Source organism: Strix uralensis, chromosome 1 (assembly GCF_047716275.1).
Source record: "Strix uralensis isolate ZFMK-TIS-50842 chromosome 1, bStrUra1, whole genome shotgun sequence".
In the NCBI taxonomy this organism is placed as follows: Eukaryota; Metazoa; Chordata; class Aves; order Strigiformes; family Strigidae; genus Strix; species Strix uralensis.
The window spans coordinates 23,370,307-23,390,612 of NC_133972.1; the positions used below are offsets into that span (position 1 = coordinate 23,370,307).

Below are 20,306 nucleotides of genomic sequence, written 5' to 3' on the forward strand. Positions count from 1 at the left end.
TAAAAAGTGAGATCTGTGCCCCTATCATTGGGGGCTCAGGCTGTGTCTCAGTACCTGCTTTGCTTTTCTTGATCTTAACAGCTTAATGCTTTTTGCTATTTGTTGGATGTCAAACATCTCCAACTTTCTCCAAGTCCACATACTGAAAATAATGCTGCTAATGCCACATCACTTTGTGTTTCACTGGCAAGTTTCTGTTCTACTTCCACAACGCTGCTTTGCATTGCAGGCATTTTAAAGAGGTGTAGATAGTAGTAGGTGAGACCTAAGGGTCCTGTGACTATTGTATTTTTTTTCCTTCTTCCCTGTCCTCAGCCAAAGCTATTTCTCACTTTACAGATAAGAAACCACTCCCCTGACCCACTTAGCTAAGCTTTAAAGAAGTCTTGGAGCCACACAGCTCCTGCAGCTGCTGTGAAATCTGGGGGCAGGGCAGGGCAGAAGTGGGGAGCAGCTAAAACCAGACCCATACCAACCCCCAGCGCAACCAATAACGTGGGAGCTGAGCGTTACCTGTTCCTGGGCCCTCTGCTCTGCTCACGCAGGCGTACGTGCCCCGGGCAGGCCGCAGGGCCCCAGTGGAGATGGGCTGTAAGCTGGGGGAAGGCAGCCCCTGAGCCTCCATGGTGAAGAACAGACACTGAGAGCACTGGGGGGAACAGCCAGAGCCTAGAACAGTGCCCGGACAACCAGCATGCTGCTGCCTGTCACAGCAACTGCTGTGACTGACTGCTCAGGGTCACTGAAGAGAGAGGTGAACACAACAACAGCAAGACAAACTTGGAGGTATAAATTCAGTTGGTGCTGTTAAGATAAATTTATTTTCTTCAGCTTTCTTCACAGGAAACATCACAAAAGTGCTTTACAGAGTTTGATACCATTACTCTAACATGGGACAAAAGGACAACAACAGGTGTGTGCACTGCACAGTTAGAAGTTGTCATATGCAGAAGCCATGATAGGTAAACCAGGGTAAAAAAATCTACTGACAAAAAAATATATATATATAGTTCAGGTTTTGAACTTAAATTATGACTATAAACATATAATTATATAAATATACAGGCACCATTAGGTTCCTGTGTCAACTGTGGGGGCCACACAGGGATTCTCAGGAATAGATCATATTATACTTGACTTTGCTGAAAGTTTCTGCTGTGCTCAGTGGGCTCCCAGCCAACCCTTTTCCCAGCCAGACAGTATCATTCGTTCTTTTGCACTACAACAAGCACTCAAATGGCTTTATCTTCATTTCTTCAGGTTAAGTCTGGTGGTGAGACATTCTGGTACACTGTGGAAAGCAAATTCAGTTTCATATTTTTTTCACTTACAGGGATGTCCTCTTACTATTCTTCACTCAGTCATCTCTTCATTAAAAAAATAAGAATGCTTTAGGCTAGACCATGCTGTCCACGTAAGACAGTTTTGTCTGAGCTAGCACGTTACCAGTCATGCAACCCTACTCCTTTTTGTAGCTGAACTGTTATACTGTGACCAGCACTACTGCCTTCATTTTGCTGTATTCTGAGGGAATTAGGCTCCCGTGTAGCCTTTGAGGGTCCAGGTTTAAATTCTCCGGAGGAGATCACATTTACTTGCTAAGCAATTTTGCAACAGCTAGAGCCGTGTTTGCAATGCTAGAGCCCTGACTGAAGAAATACACCTGATCAAGACTCCAGAGTTCTTGCTTATAAAGCTGCTAAGTAAGTGGCAAGTAGTTCAGGCACCTGGCTAGAAATCCTTGGCATGGTAATAATGTAGGTGAAAAAAGGAGGGAATACTCTAGGGTGAAGAAAGGTCAAATCAAGACATTTTTGCTGGGCTTTCAGTTGCAGAAAAAGCAATTAGCAGAGCCAATTATCCAGAAAACACTGTCATGCCAGTTTACAAAGCCAGTTTGCCTTTTACCTAATTCCCAGATTAGAGACACAGTGCTCAGTCAGAAAACTAGTCAGTCCTGAAGGTTAAGGGGTGGTTAATAAATAACACAGTAAGGATTTGCAGTGGCAAGACAGGGCTTTGGCAAGTGTAGCAGCAGAGATGAGTCTTTTAGATGTGTGGGAAAGGGTATGAAGTACAACATTCTAACAACTTTCAGCTATTGCTGCATCTGCTCTATTCCCCCCTGCCCCCTCAAAAATAACAAAAAACCTCAGCTCCCATTTGCCAACTCTATAAACCCGCAGCAGGCACAATTGTTTTTGACAGAATACTAGTAAGTGCTGTAATAGAACACCTAACAGGTGCATTCAAATAAATTGTAAAATCCAAGGTACATTCTTCTCAACTGCATATCCTTATTACTGGAAAGCAGCTGTTCTCTATGATAACAGTATTCTGATATTGAGACAATGCAGCTCTTAAGTGGTAAGCTATACATCTTAACAGGCTTGAGTCTTCCCTTACAACATCTCCTCTGTATTTATAAACACAGCATTACTGGTAAATGCAGTCAACACTTAAGACTTAACCTCATTTACACATGTACGATCTTTAAAATACAAGATGAGAATGTGAAGAGATGAAACAAACCACAAAGACTAAGCCTGCCCCCCAGTGTTGCTGCACTCATCTTCATCTCAAATACTGTAATTTCAACATCCAGTTAGACTAAGCATGGCTGAGCCCATTTGGTTGCCAGTCAGAGACCAAGTAATACAGCTGCTTCATCTCTGCCACAAACAAAGTAACCCAGAAACTTAAAACAAATTTGCTATGGGGCTTGTTCGCTTGTGCTTGATTCTGGCTGTTTCTAGACTTCTGGTGAGAAGACCTCAAATCAAGTTTTAATGAAACTGATCTCAAGTGACAGAAATAACTCCACTGAAAGCAGTGAAGTTAAGCTCTGGGAGATCAGATTCATGTTTGTTTTACCTGTTTCTCAATGCATTTGTTCTCTTGTATTGGCCTGTTTTTATGGTTTGAATCATTTTGTTATGGTTATACATTCTGTGGAATAAGTTAATTAAAAAAAAAGGAAGCTTATGACAACATTGTAACTAATGCTTTTCTGTAGGCAAATTATTTGAAATAAAGCAGACAGCTGTAACTCGATGACTTCAATGCTGTAACTGAGCTAGAAAGAAGATCCAATACAGAAGATAGGAGACAAGAAACAGAACAGAAGAGCTCAGATTGAGTAAAAGTTAGTAAGAGCATGCCATGCTAATCACTGGTAAGAAGAGTGAATTATATACATGAAACTGAAGACTTCAGTACACCGGATGGCAAAAGCCAGTGCCCATGGGAAGTTACCAGGTTTGTCAGCACTGGGGAAGATGGTGATTGCCAGGGTAAGCTAACTCTGTAAACTTGGCAATTCAGTGGCAAGTGAACGTCAACAGAAAATAAACCCAAGGCAATGAATACTGGAAAGGCTTTAAACCACTCATACATGCTCTGGTGGATTCTGAATTAGTTGTGATCTTTCAAGGGGACGATCTAGGCATCACCATGGACAGCTTGATGAAGACATCTGCTCAATGTGTAGTTGCAGTCAAGAAAGCGAATAAGATGTTAGGCTGTATTAAAGACAGAACAATATGGAAAAATATTACAGCATTTATTTCTCTTAGAGGTCCTCAATTAGTATTTGCTGTTTCATCAGCACCTTAAAAAAAGTGACATATTAGAAAAATACAGGGCAGAAAGTGGTAAGAGAATGGTAGAAGCAGCTCTTCGTAGCTGGAACGACCGTAAGACCAAGGTAGTTTATTTGTTAAGAGGGGAAAAGAATAGATAGACATCTTAAAAGTAATTCTCCTCCCCACCATGTAACAGGATATATACCTCAAAGTCATTTTAAGCCACCTACCAGTCTGTTGACCTCAATATCACTTGTCATCATCATCACTGTAAGTATTCCAAAAAGCCCCATGTTATTCTTTAATGCTTATTATGCAGCTAGTTAAACATTTCCTCTGAAGTTACTGCAGTAGTTTGTTGAAATTTAACAGTAATAATTTCTGTCACAATTGTCACAGCTGATGCACATTAGCAACTGTCTTAGAGGTGCTGCAATGATAAAAGTATCAGTAAGAGAACATAGCTGCTGGTCCTCATCTCTGTCCAGTACCCACCAGAGGTCTAATTTGTCCGCGTGCACACCACCATCATGTTCTCTGCTTCTATTTGGAGGCCCACTGTAAAAGCTGAGCAATGAACCTTGAAATCACCAGCAACAGCAGACAAGGGCATACTCATAAAAATTATTTCTTCATGTTCCTTCAGCTGCAGTTAACTGATAAAGCAGGAGATAATAGTAAATAAGGTAATCACCTCTTCCGTATCTGTATTCCTTCCTCTGCTATCCCTCTGCTTACACCTCTCAGTTCTGTCTTGATTGTTTCTTTCCTTTATCTGTTTCACAGAAACCTCTCCATGGGCAACTACTTGCCTTTGCTTTATTCCCTTCATTTTTTTCCTCTACAGCCTGCCTTAATACCAGATTTTAAAAGTTTTGAAGTTAAGATTACTCTGCATGCTACTTCAACTTAAATATGAGAAAGGATAAAGAGTAGGACAAATGTGTGTTTACGTGTGGAGAGGGGAAGAAAACTACATTCCTACTACAAAATACCACTTCAGTATCCTGACACAAATTTTCAGGGGTGAACATTTCTAGTTCACATAATTTGAACAAACTTTAAAACAGCCACATTATAAGAGATGGCTATCAACTGTGAGCAGGATTTTATTTCAGTCATGGGGTTTACAAAATAGAGCAATATTGATTTTAATGTATTCCCTGTAAAGGCTCATAAATATACCATTTGGGTTGCACATAAAATTAGAGAGGAAATACCAGTTAGAGGGCTCAGCCTGAACTTTTTCCTTACCCATACATACTAAGTCTTAAATAGAATGTTTATTACATTCTGTAGAAATAAGCCTTTCCCAAAGTACTATTAAAATACTGTAATGAAAGCTAATATAAAGATCTTTTAATAAAGATTTTTAGTCCTCTGTCACACCTTCCATCAGCCCCAGCCCTTGACAAAGAACAGTTTTGGCCTCACAACACCCCTGTGAGGTAGGTGGTTGGGGTTTTTTTGGTACAGCTGGGGGAACTGGGGCAAAGTGAAACTAAATTACTTAAAGTTAACACAACAGCTCAGTGGAAAACCAAAGCCAAACCCCACTCTCTTGATCCTATGCTCTTGCTACAAAGTGGGCTTGCTTCTTTCCAGTACACGCAGTTGTTTCAGATGATACTTTCCACTCCAGTATTCCAGATGCCCTGTTTTTTCTGACAATTCATCAATACTGTGATACATTTTTAATATTTGTATTCTGGCTAAGCAGCCCGTTGAACTTCATTAACCTTGCTATATCAACATATATTCTAAGCAACTGAACATAAACCCACAATATACATACCATTAGAAGATGCTTCACAAAAAAGGGAAAGGTCTTCATAGCGATTTGAATCAGTGTCTCAGCTTTTTATCGCTTAAGTGAAAATGAGTTTTCTTAAATATGAAACAAGCTATTTCCTAGTAAGATTGCTGAACTATCTCAGAATTTGTACTCAGTTCTCTCTTTAGGCAACTGGTTAGCTTTGTACCAATGCAAAATTCCCCTCTCTGTCAATAGGTTTTCCTGATTCTTCTCTTTGAAGGGAAAAAATAAAATGGGATGCCTTCCCCAAGTACTGAACTTCAAACACTTTTGCTGATTTAAAGTCAGATGGATCTGCCACTGCAGAGTGCTTACCCACGCAGCACTTCCCCTCCTATCCAACCACTTACACTCTACTCCCTACCTCAGGCTATGCATTTAACAGTACCATTTAGAAAACAGCCTTCCTAATCCCTCTCTTCTTATACCTCCTGTGTTGTATTTGCATAATTTCCACTCCCTCTAATTAAAAAAAAGGGTACCTTCCTTCCTCTTCTATTTCACTTCAAATAGAACATGGTGGAAATACATTTGGTGCTTCGGAAGCCAAACTCGATATACATGATAGTTATGACTTATCCAAATCAGTATTAGACTCCTCAGTTCTGTTTTCTGCTGTCATTTCTTCTTCCATCTGCTGGAGCTTGCAGGTTCTCATATTAACCTCAATACAGATAAGCTGAATTTTTAAGTTTTTCTGAAGAATTTATTGGCAAATGTGTCAATTTCCTCCTCTTTTGTATGTAACTAATTTATATATCTGGAATTTAAATACTCATGTTCTTATATTTATATATACTCATTTTCTTATATTCCCAAATAAAGCCCCTGTTTACCATAAAACCAATTTGTGAAATTAAAAGCTGAAAACAGAGGGACAATCTGGGAACTAAGTTACAGTCAGACAACAAAACCTGGATTATAGCTATTCATAGATATTTTTAATTACTCGAGGTGTTTCAGGTAAAATTTAGTTTCTTGGTCCTCTGATACAAAGTGGTTATGTAAAATATGAGGTATTCCTTTCTCTGACCATGTCAGTATTGGAAAGAATATTACTACCTTGTAAATAAGCACCTTTTAAGCACATGAAGCCCTGTTACTCTAAAAAAAGAATGATATGCTCCATTTTAATTATGGTGTTTGACAGAAAACCACAAGCAAGTTTAAAACTGCTCAACCAGGCTCAAATTAGAAAGACAAAAAGATACAACTATTGCAAAAGCTCAGATAAGCAAACTTCAAGATGTGCAGCCCTATCAAATTTATATTGTGTTTACTTGACCTAAACAGCACAGGTGTCACAGGCATATTGCAGTGAAGGAGTTTCCAAGAGCCAACAGATGCAAATACCAAACCCGCTAGTCCCTGTGGTGTCAGGTCTCCAACATAGTTCGTACCATTAAAAGTCATCTATCCGTAGATTTTGTAAGAGAGTTACTTTGGACATGACTGGTAAAGCTAGCTACAAAGACAAAACTGAAGGAGCAGGAGATGGTCACTTTTAGTTGTCAGTTCCTCTTCATGAGTAAGATTAAACATGGCACAGCTAAACCAGGGGTGGGGAGTGGGTGAGAGGTGTTGGAAAACTGATCCTCTCCTACATTTATCATCAGCTCAAGTAAATACAGATGCCAGATTCCTACAGCGGGTATTTGGGAAGTCAACTTTATTAAAATTATCTAGTTTTTGGCATTTTAACATTCCTTAGATACAGACTATCACCAAAAACCACAAATCCAGATTGTTCCTTTCCCAGTAAGTACTGGATATTTAAATGTTCTACTAGCAAGTCGGTAACTTTGTGGCTGTGTTTATTTCATTTTTATTTTAAACCAGAGAAAGTAAACCAGAACCTTTAAATTGGAAATTAATAACTAACCCACCGTAAAAGCATGTTACAGGTTAGGAAGATCCTGAACTGGCACACGACTTCATTTTACTGACTGGTATCAAGGATCTCATTTCTACAACTGACAATCCTTCATTTATGGAATGAGCCTTTAACGAGCATTCTGAAGGAATGAAATGGACATTCTTAGCATGCCCCGAATATATGCAACAACAAACCAGATAAAGTTGGACTTCAGAGTCTCAAAAGCATACTGAGCTTCCACAGAGGACTGACTTGCAAAATTTCAGGCATGCAGAACAATTAATTGTTACAAGGAAGATACTGACAACTGGCATTTTGATAGTTGCTGGCAGCGATATTTAACACAAGAAACACTTTAAAATAGTTGAACATTCCGCACTAAGGAAATTTGCTGCATTTCTGATTTTTTTCCTTTATGCCTCCAGAAAGAACCTGGAATGATACGTTTAAGAAAAGCCCCTAAAATAACACCCCTAGTTATCAGTAGCTGATGGACACCGGTGACAGCAACCATCCAGAGGTTGGGGTGGTTTGTTTTATTTTTTTCATTCTTTAATTTAGCAGAGCTACTTTCAAATGAAAAGCAAATCAAAGCTTCATTCATACTCAGTTCACAATCTCAAACCAGTCCTATATGGTGGGAGTCAGAAGACACTCTGACAGGTAGCAAACTAAACTTCTACGTATAAATAAAAGTCATACTAATATGCACTGCTAGAAGCTCTTAAGCAGAGCCCACCTGACCACAAGGCTGACTACCCGCTGCATGGCCTGTCCCTTGAGAGATCCAAATGCTCTGTGTTTCCTCAGCTGTCGTACGGTCATAAGCTAGAACTAAAGGTAAAGATTCATTAGACTCCAGAATCCATGTATATTTCCATTTTATTTGATTTGAAACTGTTACAGGGTTTTCTTGAACTGCCAGAATTCATGCCCAAAACCTCAAATAAAGATGGTAAAATGGACAGTCTCATCTACCCTTCATACAGTAGTAGACTAAAATCTAATTCATGTGCATTGGTGATCTCAATTGCTTTAGAGCAGCAGAAAAAGTGTTTTAAGATTTCACATTTCTACCACATCCAGTGACATGTCCATTTACCATGAATTCCACAGAAATCTTTAGTGACAAATCAACAGTTTTGCTGGCAACAATCTATTTTCAAGGAAGATACATGGCTCAGAGTCCAAGCTACTGGTATCAGTCTTTCAGTGGGGTTTCGTTTCCAAATGAAGTCTCCAACTTAAAGAATAGTCTCTTGAGCCCTCTTAATAGCAGCTTCTAGCAGAAGTTTTAGAGACAGTTAACTCTGCAAGGACAAGGCCAGTTTTAGTCTGTGCACAGAAGAACCAGGTGAAACCCCAGCCCCACTGACGTCAACAGCAAAATTCCTATCGGCCTCAGAGAAGTAGATTTAAAGCGAGTCAGCAGTTAGTCAAAGGGAACCCAGCTAGGCGATTCCTGCACTATCCTCATCTTCTGCACATACACAGTACTCCCACACACGTAAGCAAGTTTTGTTTTGTTCCCTTGGTTTTCTTGCCATTGGCAACTCTTACAGATATTGGGTCTATTTTTTGGCATTTACTCTGAGAAACCTCAACACTGGAGCACGCCACTATTGTACTTCATTTTGCTTCTGGTGTAAGAATTCAGAGAAGAGAAAAACAGTTACAGCAGGACACTTTTGGTACTTGACAGGTTTCTTTCATCGAATCAGTTATGGGCAATGTCCTATATTCTTAGTGTATCAGTGCCATTTTGCCTACTTCCACTAAATTAAGTCAGAGATGACAATAACTTAAAGAAGTCACTGCCTTCAATTATTACTAAACCTCCTGACTTTGAATAAACACCATTTAATGAGTTTTAGTTAGAGGATTTCTGCCCCAAAAAGCCTGCATGCTTTACAGAAGTAGCCAAACAATAAGGCTTACCAGCTTTAGTTATCCCTCTGCATACTAAGCTATTTTGGTTATCAAGTAACCATTCCCCTTCAACGAACAAATAACTATTTTTAACAGAGGAGAAATTTTTATCTAGTATCACTACTGCCACATATCTCATTTTTAAAAGACAAATTCTGAAGACTGTAGTCAAGAGTCTGGATACCTCTGTGTCAAATCAAAACTCAAGTCTTAGTGCTTTAGGGCAAGAAAGACAAACCTCATGACAAAAGAACAAAATAAACCCTATTTCACTACAACATCTCATTGTTATTTAAATATACTGCAATTTGATACCAGAAACAAGGCAGGCATTTTTTTGTGGAGAACAGAAAAAAATGCTTAAACAGACAACTGAAAATGGCTAATGCAAACAGACCATTCAAACCCATCGATCCTCAAATCTGATACTGTGAGTTTTAATGTGTTTTGTAGTTTCTTCAGTACAGCTATCTAAAAAGGTAAACAAACTACAGCTCTGTTCTACTCAGATAGTGAGAGTGGTGTGGTACGCTCCAGAAGTCTCTAGTAGGCTATGGCTACACATGACAGGATTCCTCAGAAGGGGAACAGAATAGGTTTGTCATTAAGGTCACTTAAATCTTTGTTATAGCAAATTGGAACCAAATGGCTGACTTCTGCAGGATTTCTGACAGGAATCCAGTAGAGCTGGTTTCAAGTTTCAGATGGCCACTAAAACAGCTGTAACCTTCTCTTCCAGAAGTTGTGATCCACATGGTGTCCACAATGAGTGCAGCAAGTCTGAGGTAGTCAACCTTTACGAAGGCTCAGTATCTGAACATAAAAAGATTTTGAAATGACCACTGGCTGTAGGTATCTTTCTGAGCAATTAAAGAACACTGATGACTCTTGTTCAATCATTACATTAATTTGCCCCATATCCAATGGAGAAGTTGTAACATATTATGCTTCCATAATGCAGGAGAACCAATCACTTACGTCAAAGTAGTCTGCGCTTGCTGCAGTAGATCCAGCAGAAATAAGGTGGCATGTTCATCATAGCCGTTAGCTGTAGTTTAGTTACCTTAGTAGAAGGGTTACCAAAAAAGCATTCCTTAATTGTAATGTGTCTGCAGGTCTACTGATCCCCAAGCACAGCATACTGGTTGTCTAGCTGAAGTTTAAGTGCCTGGTTTTTTGAGACCTCATCCCTACCTCTAGTTTTGTGTTTTACTACTTCAAAGCTCTTCTCCATTTCTTTATCCCTAAGGGAAAATAAATGTAATCAGTAAATATCTTGTCACTAACTTCTGAATTGTGAATTTCTAGTTGACTTCCACCCCATCCCAACAAAAACATTATGAACACAGAACACAAAGGTCTAGAGTTTTAACAGAACAGCCAAACATTCCCGAGCAAGTCTTGTAAAACCTTATCTCCAGAATCAAGCTTGTTACCCAGTACAATTCAGATTAGTCTAATTTCAATATTAACATTCTCAAAAGTTTTAAGTGCATTTATGAAAAACAGGTTTTAGAAAGCAGAAGTCTATTTCTAGAATGCTCACTCAGAATTTCATCTTTGCTCAATTTGCACTGTTCAAACCCTAAAGCATCAATGACAGCATGTCTCATTTGCCAAGTAAAGTCACACAAAAAAACCCCAAGAAGAAACAAAGCTTCTGCTAGGCTGTATGAGTCACTAACACAGCAAGCAGAACAAAAAAAAAAACCCAAAACCCCAAGTGAATGAGGTATTGGCCCAGCTATCTCTTCTGTAGGGAACGAGGTAACAGAAAGTTCAGGACTCAAAAGCAAGGTGAGACTCAAGTCTTCAGCACAACAAAATACAAAACACTTCAGCAAAACTGGGGGGGGCTCATCACTGTAAACCACAGCTCAGACAGCAAGTTTACTGATTTGTATTAAACCCCATTCCTCCATTTAAGTTACCTTCACATCTCTAATGAGAAGGCAGTGTGCTCAAGACATCCTACTCATGCCTACTGACAGTAGTAACACAGAGCCTCACCACAGCTAGTAGCTCAGGGAACCAGATGCTGTCAAGAGCAGAAATATTCTGCTTCAGGGAAATCCTTCAGCAAGTCAAAGATAAGGTTACTGGCAGTCTTGTTGGGCTATGTCCCATGAAAGTTATTTCACGGGAAGCCCTTCCTGGAGTTGCAAAATACAGTTAAGACCTCTCCCCTATCTCTTTGCCAAACAGAATAATTTCTTAAGTTATTTCTTTCCTCTGTGGAAAAATACAGGGTTAAGCCCTAAAAGAAAATAAGAACTTAGAGAAGGCAGTTAAAAATACATCTCTTAGGAAATTAATGGAATGTACTTACTTTCGACTGTCTACAAGCTTGGCAGTGGACTGCAGTGATGGAAACTGCGTATCGCTATAGATCTCTGGTGGTCCTTGCTGTGCTCTTCGTGGCCTGCCGCCCTCCCTGGCGCCAGGCGGCCTGTACACACCACCAGTCTGGACTGGTTCTGGGGTTTCTGTAACTAGTTACAAGAACAAGATTTAGAATAATAGAGTAAGTTTGCATTCATATCTGAAAAAAACCAAACTCACAAATAAAAGAATCTTGCAAGTACGTTTTTGCACCTTTTAAACCTCCGGAAGTATTTTAGACAAAGCAGAAAATCAGATGTCACCCAATTTAACCTATACTTAGGAGTCAAATTAAGATGTGGCTCCAGTGTATTGCCTCACAAAGTTCAGGGAACCTAAACCACTGATGAGGACTTCATGTTTCCTATTTGCCATTTATTAGCAGCTTACATTTCAAACTAGAGATTTAAACACATATGGCTGCCAAATCTTTTTTAAAGCACCTCTCCAGATGCAGAAGAGACTATCCAAATAGTTTGTATTTAAGGTAACAATCTACAATGGAATAACAGTGATTTAATTAACTTTACCTCATTGCCTGTACAAACAAGAAAAAACACAGCAGGTCACTTTCCAGTGAATTTCTCAATGGAAGAGAACAGTCTGAACCCAGATCATGACTAAGTAGTTCATCTCCGCTGATGCTAATAAATTGTCCTTAATCAAAACTAAAGTCCCATTCCAGTTAATCAATTTTGCAATGTCTTGTTCTCTGTACCCTAGAACTGATCTGAAAAGTGTACTACTCACCATGGAACTCTACTCAAGGACCGCCGTATTAGACACCAGATATTGGCTGAACATCCACTTAATTGTCAAAGCACTATTTTTTGATCAACAGAAATGCTTCCAGCACGTATTTTGCAAATTGCAAAGTAGAGGGATCTCCTTCAAAGATGGAATGCTCCCCCCGCCTCCCCTTCTGATGTCAGAAGTAAAAACCCCTCCATTTGTGTTTAAAGTATTTGACAGCACTATCAATCCAGTTCCTTAGACCCCTTCTCAGGAAAGTTTCCTTATTTGCTAATATGTCAAACCAGCCAATCAGCATGTGAGAAGGTGCCTGAATAGAACTGCTCCTTTTGGTCTATGCTCTGAGCAGTCTAATTCAACCTGATATGCTTCTGATTGGAAAAAGCAACAACTCTGAGTTAAATTTACCAATTGGTTCAACGACAGGTGCTGGTGCAGGAGCTGACTTGTTCCAAGGACCAGATGATCTGTCTACACCACTACCAGTCTCCTCCCAGTTGTCACCAGGTTCTTCTCTTTTTTCACCTTCATCATCTTCTTTTTCACTATAAAAGAGCATTTAGCAAACACAGGTTTAAGACTTGCCACAGACTACACAATCGCCATAGACAAGACTTCACAGCTACTGTACTGAAAATACTAGATTTATCCAGACTACATTAGTCCTGTGTAATCACTGTATTAGAGAACAATTTTTGGCATGCTTCTATGTAACTTGGCAACTGAGAAGGAAAAAATTCTTAAAAAAAATACAAATTCAAACTGTACTAAGTCATCAAATAAATCAATTTCTTATTTTGAGCTTAAAGACTTTTTTCTTATCAAGACAGTCATGCATTTGGAACTGATGAGAACATAAAGCAGGAAAGGCGTACAAGTCTAGCTTCCATAAAATGCTTTAGTCAAGAGAAAGAAATTGTGAAATAGTGACAGAAAGCAAGTCCTGAGCTCCCTTTCCCTATAATCACAACCACCTGAGAAACACTCTTATATTATCCACACAAATATAATCTACAAACCAACTCAGATTTTTTTGGAAAGCAGGCAATCAAAAAATACAGAAACAAAAAATATGCCATTTTTAAAAGATAAATCCTATGAAAAAGCCTGACTATTTTATTTAGACTATTTCATTTTGCATAGAAATAGTGAGAGGCTCCAAATAATTTGCTAGACAAAGCTACTACACAAAGCTGGTATAAGGGGACATACATGGAGGGTGAGGCTGTTAAAAGACCCAGGACACTGATCTGAACACCAGCAGGGAAGTGTGAATACAGAATAAGTTTATAATACACCAGATCTTACTAATCATGATTGGATAAGCTTTCTATATAAGTAATAACCAGAGAACAATTAAAAATACCTATAATTTCTGAAAATTAAACAGCCTTTCACTATTCAACCAGTAACAATCATAGTAAGCTGGACCGAGGGCCTAAACACATCACTGTTCTATTTTAAACCACAGTCAAAAGCAGATGCCTACAGACTAGCTAGAACAGAGTAAGTATACATAACACCCCACCCCTGCCAGATACTCCGTGTCTTATTTTCAGAAAATTGATCTCTGGAGCTGGATAATTTATAACCTCCTTCTTCCATTTACTTCTCCACTCTCCCCTTGGATCCACTAACTGAATGGTTACAAAATCCCATGGCAGAAGCTTCTACATGCCTGAAAATCTGCCACAGCATCAAAAGCATTCAGAATGCTGGCCTTTGTCTGGAAAACCAAAGTACTCGCTTTTCAAACAGTACTAGTAGTCAGTGAAGCAGCAGCCCACTTGTTACTTGTCCATTCAGACATGTGATTATCCGCTGTGACACTTCAATGGCACGGAGAGCTTGTGGACCAAATACATGCAAATGGCCTAAAAGGACTAGTTAACCCAAAGGGGAGGGGAGTGCTAAAAAAAAAGCAAACAATATGTAAGACCTGCTCAAACAGTGAAGAAAACATCTACTGCACCGGTTACAGGTAAGATGATTTTAAGATGGCATTATTCTGAACATCATTGATACCTGGACAATGAGGATAATGTGACATTCTCTGTCAAAGACTGAGGTCACAAAAATCCTTTTTCTGACTTGATGAAACATTTTTCTTAAGCAGAACACATTTAAGTAGACTTAGTTTGGACCAGACTACAGGAATAATCTAATGAAAAAGCAAGCAAAGAATCTTGGATGAGACTCATAAATGCAATCCTGTGGGACCTTGTTATGGGACACCAGTTTTACCAACTGCATTTTCATTTTGTTTAAATAAAAATGCAATGTTTCAGGAATTCACTCCCCAAACTTGAAATGCTAAATAGATTGAGTCAGATACCCTTACAGCAGTCAAATGAGTCAGTGGGAATTACTATCCTGCACTGCTCTCTCAGCAGAATTCCTCCTTCACTATCTTTATGGAGGGGAATGTTAAGCATTTGTAATAAAAATCTTAGTTCCAACCAAAACAGATAGACCTAGAGTATCAGTGGAGATTTAGAAAATAAAGAGAACATCAGCAGGGAACAGTCAAACCTAAGTAACCCTGCAGCAAACTTGTATACTAGCAGAAACATCTCAAACCTCTGTTTAACTGGACTCCGTGGAGGCAGCTCTGAAGAAAAAATACACTTTTTAGACATAGGTAATTATTATACTGGAGAGAAAAAGAAAAGAAGTAGTACCTTATTTGCATGGATTGAACTCTAAGACCGCTATAATCAATTTCTTCCTTTTGCTCAAACTCCTTCCAATCATCCTCTTCCTGCAAGAGGAGAAAAATATAAGTTGTTACCTCCTTCACACTGAAAGTAGAAAAGAAGAAGAATGTAACTAAGATAATACAAAGAAAACTAAGGGTGAAGGTGCAGTTGCATGTGAAACTCATCTGTGTGCGCCACTGGCAACAGGGGAAAGGATTCCACTCCCTCCTCCCCTATCTTACTGTACGTCATCTAGGATGCACTTGTGAGCTGACTGTAACTCATTCACTAGAACAGCTAAGAAACACCCCAGCAAAAGAGTCATTCAAGTGAAAGAAAACCACATAATCTCAATAAAAATCCAGCAGGAAGTCAAGGGACAACACAAAGCAGGGAACAGGACTGTGCAGTCAAGACCAGGGAAATACAAGGGCAAGACCTCTCCCTTTTCCCTTTTACTAACAGTAAGCTTTTATGACAGCTTGAATGCGCACAAAGCTTTTCCATCATCTATTACATGAGCCAAACATTTGGAATAGCTTGCAGTGGATTTATGACAAAGATTAATATTGGTACATTTGACTTGCTCACATTCACAGCCACATTTACAGCCTTTCTTGTTTTCTTAATAATGTCTTTATAATAGTCAAAAGGTCAGCTTCAAAGCCACAGCAATCTTAGCACACAAAAATAGCAGAATACTAGTCTCTGGAGAGCACCACTTTAAGGTTTTAAAACAGGAGTTTGATTATGTGTTTGGGGAAAGAAGGAACCACCTAAGTGCAGTCAATTTTGTCCTACTGTGTCATCAGCAGATTCTGGCATTAAGGTAGGCCAGAAATGGACCAGAAGAGATAAGCAATCCTCCCATTTTCCTAGTCACAGGTTTAAGACACACACACCCCCTAATTTGCAGTTCACATCATTCCTACACTGTACACGAAATGCAGTTATACTACTTTAAATATTAAGACCTTGCAAGCAAGGTCTGCCAATGGTATAGCTCCCTTTCTGCTGAACAGCTGGGAATACGGCTTCTTTTAAGAGCCCTGTCTAAGGATCTTCTACATTATCAACCTCTAGCAGGAAAACTTTGACCTGCTTTAAATTAACACCAGAAGTAGAAAGTGACCTCACGTTATTGCACTGTCTGCTGAAGATTCAATCTTTTGGAAGAGCATGAGTCTACAGCTCTAAAGTCTTTTAGACTTCTTATATCCCCATCTCCATGGAAACATCAGTTTCCAAAATAATGTACTTTTCACATTTAATGATCTTTATTTCTAATCCAAGTACAAGCTTCAGTCAAAACCAGGTATTATTTTACAAGCAAACGAGCATGAGAGCAGCCGAAAGATTATCACTGACCTTGGTCTACTTCGAAAGCTACTGCAGGTGCCAAGCTCCCCAAGTTAAACAACATTAGAAAATAGCAAGGTATTTCTTAAAATCCATTTAAAAATATACAGCATGGCCCGCTTTAAGGCACTAACTACGAACACTTAAGCTTCTCTTGCATTCTCATCGTTTCACTGTAATACGGTACAAAAAAATTACTGGCAGCAAACGCCTTCTTGGCAGAAAGGCAAAGCGCTCGGCGTACTCTGTCTGCAGAGCCAGGGGGATCTTATTGCCAAGGTCCACAGGCCACACGCCACAAACCCAGGTGGCCTACGGCTGGCACCTGACGCAAACCCCCAGTTCCGGCCGCTACCGTGCGCCAAGACCCAGAAACCAGGCAGGGCTGGGTAGAACCGAAGCCGCAGACCGGGAACCGGCCCCGCTCCCCACCCCCCACACCCCCCCTCCTCCACGCGGATACAAGACACGTTTCGAGGCTCGGAGTCCACCGGGGCCGGCGCCCGCCGGGCTTCCCTCCCAGCAGCAGGCGCAGCAGCGCCTGCCCGACGGCTCCAGCCCGCTGCCGCCCGCGCCGGGGCTGGGCCGCCCGGGGAGCCCCGCCAGGCCCCGGGGGGCGGCCGGGGAGCCCCGCCAGGCCCCGGGGGGCGGCCGGGGAGCCCCGCCAGGCCGAGGGCGCCCTCATGGCCGGGCCGCGCCGCTCCCCCGGGCCGGCGGCGGCGCCCCCTGCCGGCAGGAAGGCGCCGCCCGGGCCGGCGGAGGAAGCCGTGACCCTTCCCCCACCGCCGCCCCGACGGAGCGGCCCCGCTCCCCACCCCCTCCCCTCCTCCCGGCCGCACCTTGGTCGCCGTCTTGGCGGAGCCGGCGTTGGAGGCGGCGGCCCCGGAACCGCTGCCGTCAGCCGGACGGGTTCCGCCGGCCGCCGCGGCCGCCCCCGCGGCGTTCGAGGCGGCGTTCGAGGCGCTAGAGGCGGCGGCGGCCCCTCGGCTGCTCTTCTCCTTCCGCTTCTTCTTGTCCCGCTTGGCGAAGAAGTCGTCGAGGCTCCTCTCCTCGGTCTCCGCCATGACGCCGGCTCCGGCTGGCGGCGGCGGCGGCCGCTACCAACGGCGGGGCGGGAAGGGAGAGGGTGTGGGGGGAAAGAGGAGAGGGCAGCGGCGGCCCGCGCCAACAGGTGAGCCCCGCGCAGCGGCGGCGCGGCCTCCCGCTGCCTCCCGCCCCTCGCCGAGGGGAGCGAGCGCGGCCGCCTAACGGCTGCGGCTGGCCGGGACCGCGCGAGCCCGCCCGACGCCCAGCGGGAGGAGGCTTCCGCGCTCCACGTTGGTGGCCGCCGCTTGACACGGCCTGAAAGAGAGGAGGGGGGGGAAGAGGCGGCCCGCCGCGGGGCTGGGCTGAGGGGAAAGGGGCGGGGCCTTCCGGCGGTTGAGCCCTGCTGCGCATGCGCAGCAGCGCCGCAGCCAATGAGCGGCCGGGAAAGGAGGTCCTGCCGGCCAGTCAGAAGTCTCCAGGGGCAAGGCGCTGACGTCGCGACGTGAGAATGCGTGACGGGCGGGGAGGCGCTGGCGCGGCTGGGGATTGGCCGGGGCGGGCGGGGCGGCGGGGAGAAGCGGCGCGGGGGTCGGTTAGAGCGGGGCGGCGCGTGCGCACTGAGGCCGGGCCGGGCCGGGCCGGGCCGGGCGGGGCGGCGCGGCGCGGGGCTCCGTCGGCGCGTGTCGGGCGCTGACCGCCGCGTGCGCCCGGCGGCCGTGCCGCTGCGCGCCTCGGCCCTACCCCGCTTCCGCCTTCCCCTGAGGCCGAGCTGGCGGCCATGAGGGGACCCTCGCGGGGGTCCGGCTGGGAAGGGCTCATGGGTGCGCTGTGACCGGCCGGGGCTCCTCGGGAGACCGTTGGCTGCTTCCCGCGTCGGGTGGAGGGGGGGCAGGCCCTTCCTGTCAGGGCCCGCCGCGGAGCGGGAGGGACAGGGACGGGAGCCCAAGGGGGCTGTCCCCGCAGAGCGCTGCGAGAGCCGCTCCCGAGGAGGCGGAGAGGGAGGGCTGCTGGAGCGGCCCCTGCCCTCAGCCGGTCCCACCGGCGTAGGGGGCTCCTCCGCCTGCCCAGCAGCGGCTCGGGCTGTGCCCAGCTCCCCACCCTTGAGGTGAAGTGGCGTTCGCTCTTGGCGTGGGTGAGATGACTAATGCCCGGCCTCCCCGCACCCTGGGAAGGGCCGTGCACTGACACTGTCGCTGTAAAGGATGCAAGGAAGTAATTTTGCTTTCGTCTTAGAAATGGTGCGGTTAAGTGAGTAAGACTTGAAACACCGCTCTGTCTGGGATGTCCGGATGTGTCGGTGTGAACTTCGCTGCTTTCCTGACTCACAGTGAAACCCAGGAAATACCTTCTGGGAAACAAACTTCACTGTGGGTGTCTGCAGATTGTCGCCACTAGCCTTGGGTACTGTAGTGACCTTTAGCTTTGGAAAAAAACATGGGTGTTTAAAAAGTTCACCGTGGCTTCAAAATGCATTGTCAGAACTTCTGAGGCAGGACACACGCTGTCATGAGTCAAATAATTAGATGAAATACTGTTTCTGATGACTTACTTTGTTAGTCAGCCATCAGAAGGAGATAGATATTCCTACAGCTAAAGTGTGAGCCTAAATGAGAATTACCCATCAAATAAGCATTAATTTGTGTTATATAAAAGTAAGCATGTTTGTATTCTTGATTTATTTAGTATCATGCTTTCTGATACTTTCTCTTGAAATTATTACATATGTGTGTATGTATTAGCATGTAAATTAAAAGTTTTCCTGAACTTTGGAGAGTGACAGTCTCCAATTTGTGTCCATAAAAATAGTTAATGTTTTCCCTCCATAATTCTCAGCCTATTTGAAAAAATAGGGGAGGTGCCATTGTCATATTGCCGAAAGAGGTTAAATACTCTGTGAAGCGTTTGGTAGCTGTGAGTAACTGAATCACTGTAGTCAAGCGTTCTGTGTTTGGGAAATTTGTTACAACACTATTTATGTCTGTTGTGCTGCATTCTCCCTGTATTTCTCTACTACCGTTCACGTTCTGTGCACTTCCAGGTTTTATCCCGCCCAGAGCAGGCCCTGAGAACTAAAAATGGCAGGCATAAGAGTTCATCTGGCAACACTGAGAACACCACGTGATCGATGGCAGGAATAACTACTGAAGTAGAAAGCAAATTCGGTAGCCAAGTCTCCTTCTGTGTGCCCCCTTGGTGCACCTGGGCTCCTCTCCTGCTGTCCCCTTCAGTTGACAGAAGGTTGGGTGGGAGATGTGACACAGGAGAGCTCGGTGTGGATGCATGGGTGTCGTTCCCCCGTTGAGGCGCTGCCTTCCCTTGCCTTTGCGCTCCATTACTGCCCAGGGAGCTGACATCCCTCTGCACGGCACCATGCCATGACTTGCAGGCTCAGCACTGATAATAATATGCAACTCAGCAGACAATTTGTATCCCTCAGCTTTTGTGGGAGATAAGCTAATAATGGCCACTAAGTACAGTGCTGTGTCTGATTCTAAGCTACACTTTTTCTGAGTTTCAGCAGCTGGTAAAGTATTTTCATTGCATTATTATGGATAGCCCCTCGTATCAGGCTGAAGAATGCAAACCTGATGCCTTTTTGCTGCTTTTAGCATTTGCATCACTTGTCCCTTGCAAACCCAGTGCTGTAAGGCTGGAATGACCAACTCTGGATTAGAAACTTAATACCTGTCAGGAGCACAGTACCAAGAAACACTTCAGCTGTTAAATCTGGAACAGACTCAGTGGAAACCATGGAAAATAGCAGCAACGTTTTAGGCCTCGGAAGCCTTAGATCCAGATTTAAAGACACGTCTCAGCTGGCACTTTAAAGAAAGCATTAGTTATGCAGTTATGCTTGGATTTGCCTCCCACCTCTAGTTTTA

General features: G+C 43.2%; 1 protein-coding gene across 7 annotated transcripts; it reads right to left on the reverse strand.

The window, feature by feature from the left end:
* Nucleotides 1–793: 793 nt before the first annotated feature.
* Nucleotides 794–17,777, reverse strand: CDV3 (CDV3 homolog). Of its 7 annotated transcripts, XR_012627685.1 has the most exons (7): nt 17,238–17,777; nt 15,022–15,101; nt 12,749–12,885; nt 11,535–11,697; nt 10,400–10,449; nt 10,184–10,268; nt 794–10,018 (listed from the first exon to the last, which is right to left on the reverse strand). XR_012627685.1 is itself a non-coding variant. In XM_074859815.1 (6 exons), the coding sequence occupies exons 1-6, from the start codon at nt 17,460–17,462 to the stop codon at nt 10,261–10,263; spliced, it is 663 nt and encodes a 220-aa protein (XP_074715916.1). In that variant the 5' UTR covers nt 17,463–17,777; the 3' UTR covers nt 794–10,260. The 7 variants fall into 7 exon arrangements, 5 of the variants coding, with proteins under 5 accessions (XP_074715916.1, XP_074715902.1, XP_074715931.1 ...); XR_012627684.1 differs by having other exon boundaries at nt 10,184–10,449; XM_074859815.1 differs by having other exon boundaries at nt 794–10,268.
* Nucleotides 17,778–20,306: the final 2,529 nt, after the last annotated feature.